The 7,628-nt window shown below is 36.9% G+C and overlaps 1 protein-coding gene across 1 annotated transcript; it reads right to left on the bottom strand.

The window, feature by feature from the left end:
* Positions 1–5,217: 5,217 nt before the first annotated feature.
* Positions 5,218–7,428, bottom strand: CYCD3;1 (CYCLIN D3;1). The gene is made up of 4 exons (XM_047317548.2): positions 6,643–7,428; positions 6,340–6,541; positions 6,047–6,177; positions 5,218–5,860 (listed from the first exon to the last, which is right to left on the bottom strand). Exons 1-4 carry the CDS (start codon positions 7,210–7,212, stop codon positions 5,573–5,575), a joined length of 1,191 nt encoding a protein of 396 aa, XP_047173504.1. The 5' UTR covers positions 7,213–7,428; the 3' UTR covers positions 5,218–5,572.
* Positions 7,429–7,628: the final 200 nt, after the last annotated feature.

The raw sequence follows: 7,628 nt of genomic DNA on the forward strand, positions 1-7,628 counted from the left end.
ATTAGATTTCCAAACAAATGAAACGCATTACATTTTAGACATACAAAACAAGACTAATTGCTTGATCTGTCCAAAGTGCTGTTGCACATAGTTTTTCTCATATGTAAGAAGAAAAAAAAGAATAGAAACAATCTTCTCTGTTGGAGATAGTTTGCTGCGTGACAATTACTACGGTGGGATTTGACTTTTCATAATCTACGTACACAACCCATGCTGCATGTTTTGTCTTGTGTATTTGTTGGCGTCCTCTACTTGTCGCTTTATACCTACAGTGTTTTGTACCAGGAACAAACACTTAAGGTGATGATTACCCCATATAAGGCCATATTTAGGGTGTTCATCATTTATCACCATTCAGTTGTCAAGTAGCATATGTTCACTGTTAGATAGTGTTTAAAGCTTTGAAAACTTAACTTGTGATAGTGCTAGGGTCACTCTTGCCTGTCACAAGATACCCAAATCTTTGTCTGATGAGGCAGACATGCTTGCAGAATGGCAGCCAAGTTTCACAGATTTGGGACACAAGCCATGCTGGGGTTCATAGCTGGCCCCTAAAACATCAAAAACTTCTCTTGTCCTTTTCTTCTGACTTTGTAAAGGAACCTAAGAGAGAGACCTTGAAGGGATTCATATCCTCATTGCTTAACAATAAATTTTGCTTTGTTAGAAGAGAGGGAAAGAGATTTAACCTTGTTTCTTTGCATTGGACCACCTAAACGCTTCACTGTTTCAGCCTTTTTGTTTTGGCATTCAATGCTACTTGTCTACTTCTCCTTTATAAACGTTTTCTTTTCCATATAAGACATCGCATCAATTTGGTGGGGTACCCCCTTAAGGCGCCAAGAAGATTATTTTCGGCTTCCTGCTATGAGGTTGTAAAGCAGTAACCTCAAAGCCTTTCCTCAATTTATTGATCTTCTGAAGTTGGTTACTGTAAGTAGGTAATCAAACCAAACACTCATAAAAGAACTTGAACTCAGTTCATTTAATATTTTGGACTCTTGGTAAAATCCCTTATTTATTAGCCTATTCCAACTCATCAACCCATGTTTATCTATTTCCTGAAGGGATTGGCATCATCACACTGTTGCTCTTCCTCAGACCAATCCTGGATGCAAACTTATTAGATTGCAAGAATGCTATCAAAATGAAAAAGGAAAAAAAAATCAGGAAGCTTGTAGCTTTCAGAACTGCTGAAAAGCCAAAGATTTTCCCCTCTTAATATGTTGCAAAGGCTAAGAAAGCTTAATCTAAAACGTTTGGAGTTTGGACCACAATGTTCTGATCTGCATATGGGATTCATTTTAATATAAGAAATAGCTATGTACACAAAGTTTGTACAAATTTATATATGTGTGGCATAATGAATTTTACTCGTACAAGTTCAGGATAACATGGCCAAATCTAATTATGTTTCTAGTGTTGGCATTTTTGTCTCTGCCTGGGGTGATGGTGGCCAGTTAGATTAGGATCGTTTCCTAGCACATTGGATGCCGATTGCTGGTAGCAAACATTAACTGTAACAATTAAAAAAGGAACGTTGTGATAATAATTTGGTTCACGCATTAGGTGTGGAAATGCTAGTTGACAGAGGTTTGGGGGCTACATTTCTGATCCCTTGGGGGCCATTCACAACAGTGATGCATCACCTGCTTCGAATCCATTGGTATTTGGGACCATATGAATCTTGGATAGTTCCTTCAGAGTTTCAGAAGCAAACATCAACACCTTCGTTTAGAATGTAGTTGGCTGTTAATTTGTCTGTGCCAACTTTACACCAAGTTGAAAAGATTACGGTGTCAAACTCAAGGAATCAGAATTCTTTTCTGCTTTTCAGATCCAACAAAACACCATCTTTGACCTCTCTCCATTAACTAACAGCTCAAACCTTACCATAAAAACTTCATTTTTAGGATAAATCACCAATTAGGCTATTCCTTGAATACTATAATTAAAGGGAAAGGACAGCTTACAGTGTACCATGTCAATTTTGTCCTTTTTATTATTTTGTGTCAAATTTGTCTTTAAGTAAATTCGTGTAAATCTTACTCTGGTAAAAAATAACTATAAAGTATTCATCCAAGACTCGTATTTTGGTCATAATTTTGTTCTCATAGTTTCTTTCTCATCCTTACCCTGAAGCTGAAACCTGGAAACTTGTGATGAATTGTTTATTATTTTACAAGGCAATTGCAATAACTTTCAGAATTGTGTGCAGATAATTATACTGTCAACAAAAAAGTTGGTGGAAATTTCAATCGAGAGGCAGGTAAACACATGAATTTCAAAACTTCAAATTAATCGTCGAGCAATATACTTCTTTAAATTGTTGACTTAATTCTTTTGGTTGATTTAGCACATAACAGACAAACTAATAGCAAAATGATGTGACATATTACCTTATTATGGAGTGGATTACTTCTCCCTACCCTAATTGTCTTTGTTGTGGAACAGTCAAACTCTTTCCTGTTTCGTATGCTTTGGTGAAAAAAAAAAACAAGTTTTGAAATCATTTTTTCAGTGAAAAACCTAAAATACAGTAATTCATGATGATGCACAATTGTGCACAATTGTAATCATTTTGTGGTATCATGCATGGCATGTGTTAGAATGCTATCCATCAACTATAAATTGTACATGAGCATTAGTTTTGCTTCTAACAAATAGCAGCTGCCATAATTAATGGGAGTGGAGAAATTATTAAAGGTTAGAGTTTAATAATTTGTAGCATTCTGGGATGGTTTACAGAAAGAATGGTGACCTGTTTCAACTTTCCAGAAGTAGATACGGCTGTATGTAGCTATGAATTGGCTATTTTATCAAAGATTGAAGAGTATGTTTTATTGTGCAGCCTAAGCAGTGTGTTTCTGTGTACTCTAGGAAAAATGTTTGTGGGGTCCACAGGCATATATGACCCTCTTGTATTGTTCTTTTAGACTTTACAGCTGTAAGCATGAAAAGACCAGAGGAAAATTACACAGAGGAGTTTTAGCCAAAATCTGTATTCAATTGAATTTATTAAGCAATGACAAACACAGATGAGACTAGGTCAAAAGAGAAAGTTCAAAATCACGAAGCTATCATATTATTCTACAATTATTGGGGTGGGGGCAGACGTTACTGATCTCATAACCTTTGGTTCTTCCTTAGAACTAAGGCTGTTTCCTTTTGGAAAAACATTTCCCCCTCTTCAATTTTTCTCCCTCTGTCTCATGAAGTCATGATCACTACCATCTAGTACTATCTTTAAACTGCTAAACTTAAAGTAGAGAAAAATATTAACAGAAGCAGAGACAATCTTCCTACAAAATCAGATTTTGTCCCCCCCATAATAAAATCCCCCACCTTTATGAATTGGATCATAACTTACAATTAATGGGTGTTTTGTCAAAGCCACCAAGAAACCAAAACCATTATATCTGTACTCCTTTTCTTGTTTACCACTCACACTCCATTTCATGGAGACAAACAAATATGGCTCTCTATGCCTTTAAACTACTCCAAGAAAAACTGTTCTAAAATACTAAACCATTCCATCATCTTCACATACCAAGCGTTATTACATACACCAACTTTATAGAAATAATTTGTGTTATACACGTGAAAAAAGCAGAATGAACTTTATTTTTTGTTTTCACACGAGAACAAAGACAAAAATTAAAAATAAACAATTGCAAAGAGAACAACCTAAAGGTGAAGCATGCACTATAGTGAATCCACTAGAATGATCATTATGAATCTTTGCATTCATAAAAGAAAAAGGGGTAGGAGGAAAAACAGAAAAGAAAAAAAAAAAAAATCTCCACGCAACTTAGAGAAAGGGAAGGTCTACGGAATGTTATCCACATGGGGTATGTCACCTTTCTTGTTTCTGTAAAAAGGGTGTGTGCACTTAATCATAGTTAGTCTAATCCAACTAACGACTAACAAAGCAAAGGTTTGCATAAGTGTTGAAAAGTTAATCCTGTGTATCCCACTACTTTGAATTAGTTGTAAAAGTGTTTCCCCATATTATTCGCTATGTTCTTCTCTTGTCATTAGTGCTATAATCGACATGATTAATCTATTCTCTCTTACTATTGACCGCATAATGCATAAGTTGTTGTGCAATTACATCAGATAGTGTGACAACTAATAACCACAGCTAAAAATAACAAAACTAATTCCAAGTGAGTTTTGTAACTTTATATATATAATGCATGCAGACTTTGTTTTCAAATTATACATCACTGAGATCATCAAGATATTCTATCTATTTACATGGATCACATCAGAATGAAATCGACATGAGTTGTGTATCAATGAGCATATATATTATTCGACAAAAAAGAGAAAGCGAGCTTGGATACCATAATAAGAAATCGGTGAAAAGTTGTAATATTATAATTAGAGTTAGAACGAGACATTTTGAAGTGGTGATCACGTTTGAGAATTTGAATTTAATTGATTAAAGTAGAGCAACGCTACAATCTAAATTATATTGCGCTGGATTGGCAGAGATGCACAGGAGCTGACCACAGTCGATAAGTCATGTAAACCAAAATAAATTAAGATAGCATGTTCGGCCTTACATGCCTCTAAGATTGTGCAGAAGGAAGAGAATGCAATAAATATTGTTGCAGAGTGACAACTCCTTTGAAGTTTCCAACGTACAAAATGCTTATTTAATGCTATCTTACTCTAATAACCCACTGAATAAAGACATGCAAAGACAACAAAATACATGTATAATTAAGTAGGGACATATGAGACCAAGGGCCCTTATCGAAGTGCTTGTAGCTATAGCTACTAGGCCTGATGAACAATGAACAGTAGTAGCAGTAGAAGAAGTTTTTGAGTAAGTAGGTTAGGTTATAGTAGATTATTAGGACGAGTTGAATATAATAAGACCAAGGGTTTGGCCCTTGTTACGAGGTCAAAAGACTGAATCCCCCAATCAAGAAACCCGCCCCCTCCCCTATGACCAAAAACCCCACTGGCCGACAAACTACTTCTCCCTTCACATGCAAACAAACCCTCTTCTTAATCTGCCCAAAAACCCTTCTCATTTTGTTCTGTCTCACTGGTTTTTTCCTCACAAAACTACTTAATAAGAAAAGATATAACATATGGTAAAAAACTTAGGGTGGACCGTTTCTGAATCTTATCCATCCTTCTATCGTGTAATGTAACCATTCAATTCAAGCACACAGGGAAATGAATAAGAGCATATACACATGAACAAAATTGTTCCCAATTTATTATAGAAAATATGATATAAATATGTCCAAATTTGGTATGGTCTATATGAGACCCATTGAACTAAAAAAAAGTGCTTGAAATATATATTATAGAGAGCCGATGATAGTCACCATCCTTCATTGCCAACTTTGTCCTCCTCTTCTTCCCTCTGAGACCACTTCTTCCTCTTCGCTAGATGTAGACAAATGTGGAACATTGTTGGAAATGAAGAGGTACATAGAGGGGAAGGCACTATAGTTTAGCAACATCAATGGAAAGATTAATTACCACAGTAAATAAATATAAGACATTCTTTTATTTTGGTTTTGGAAGAAAGAGAGAAAAAGGGGTATCAAGGAGATGTGCCAACAATTCCGACAATGACCCGATTAAGTGGTGACAATTTCATTTGTTGTCCTTGGGTTCTGCTCTTCTTGAACAGAGGCTCTGGTGATGAATATAGTGATGACCCCACTGCCCACGAATCGTTGGAACCATCAGAGCCAAATGCAGCATCAATTACGCCACTTGGGCTGTCTGGAATTTCCTCATACTTGCGTTTGTAAATGTTGTTGTTATGACCATAACTATTGCCATTTGAGCGTTGGAGAATAGCATTATAACACTCATCTACTTTCTCCTGTTAAAATGCACAGTAACTAGGATCAAATAACGTGCTTATTATGTGCATTAATGACACTGTCGGCTTTTATTTACTCTTAATCTAACATGCTCATGCAAATCGTGTTCTTAATCGTAATCATGGACTAGGAGCAATGTTGATAAACAAACATTATCACTTGGACATCCTTATCTAGGCACTAACCTTGCTAATTTTGAGAACACTCAGAAGCTGATTTTTGTATTCCATCCCACCACTGTGTTCAATCTGGTCTATAACATGCAGCATTGTTGCAGTGGCCAAAACAGAAGGAAGGCACCCAACAAATCTCGCATCTACACATAAGAAAACACACACACACACCAGATGATGAGAAAATCAACACAATAACATCTTCATTCGTTCTTTGTACTGATGGAAAAGTTAAAAGTCTTAAGTCAACTCAATAATGGTATCTGAAATAGTGAGGGCTATAGTCATTATTCTTAAATGCTTACCCAAAAGCACAGACAGAAGAAGACGCTCGCAGCGCCTGAGAAACTCCCAGTGAAGATGAGTTTTCAATCCAAGCCTTCTTATGATGTGATCTAGAAACGAGAGTGGGGTCACGGGATGCATCTTCCATTTGAGGGTGGACAGCACCAGCAGCTCCATTCTCTGAATAGTCTTTGCCTCAAACACATACTTAGTGTCCTGCACCTGAAAACATAACATCATAAACAAACACCTGATGAGACATCAACCTAAGACGAACGATTAAAAAAACACTCGGATGAAACAAAGCTTTGCGATGAACCCACTTGAAGGTCTAAGAGAAGAGGCACTTGAGTTTCTTCAACTTTTGCTGCCAAAGAGATGCAAGTGACAGCCACGAGCTGGATCATCCAAGGCTTCTCCCTTTGAAAATGGAAGCTTAGAAGGAACCTATCCAGGTAAGTAACGGCCAGTGTTGCAGTGAGAGCAGAAAATCCATAGTGAGCATTGACTTTGAGCATCCATTCCACAGCCTCACGACGAGGCTGAGAGAAAGAAGGGTCCAAACGCACATTATTGTTAGTACTGTCACAAGCATCATTATTGTTATTAGCATCAATGTTATAGCCGTAAAGTTGTTGATGCTGAAGCTTCTCTTTGGAAAAGAGAGAGTTCAGTTCCTGGTCTTCCCAGAAGAAGTCTTGCTCCAACAAGAGCAGAGGGAAAAGAGAAGGTCCGTTACATGCATCGTTGTTTGTGGTGACATCACTCTCTTCATCTTCTTCTTCCTCCTCCTCTTCGTCTTCCCACTTTGCTTCATCACAGTAAAGGGCATCAAGGAGAGATGAGACATTTTCGTTATGTTGTAGTTGGTGATTGTGTTGCTGGATTGCCATCTTCTTCAGTGAAGAAGAGGGTGTGTACTCCTTTGTTCATTATAAAAAGAAAACACTCATTCTCACACCCATCACTCCCTTTTTCGATTTCTCACTCTCTCTTTTCTCAGTGAGTGAAGATGTGAGAGTAGATGAAGGCAGAGAAAGAACAAAAGTGGTAGGCTGTGGAGAAAGGTGAAAGGGAGAGATTGATTCTTCTTCAACTCAGTGGGTTTCACGCTTGTCTTTTATACACACATTTCTTAAAAAAATCAATCAAAATAGCAATATTAATACATTATTATGCTTTTGGTTTTCTTCTTTAGTTGGCGGGCAGAATTGCATAAATCTAACGGCACACACACCGAGCTGGACCCATCACACCAACTTCTTATACTGCCAAATTAAATTTTCGCACATTTTTATTCACAAACTTT

The sequence above is a fragment of the Vigna umbellata genome, chromosome 8 (genome assembly GCF_029865625.1).
Source record: "Vigna umbellata cultivar VRB3 chromosome 8, Vumbellata_1.0, whole genome shotgun sequence".
Taxonomy (NCBI): Eukaryota; Viridiplantae; Streptophyta; class Magnoliopsida; order Fabales; family Fabaceae; genus Vigna; species Vigna umbellata.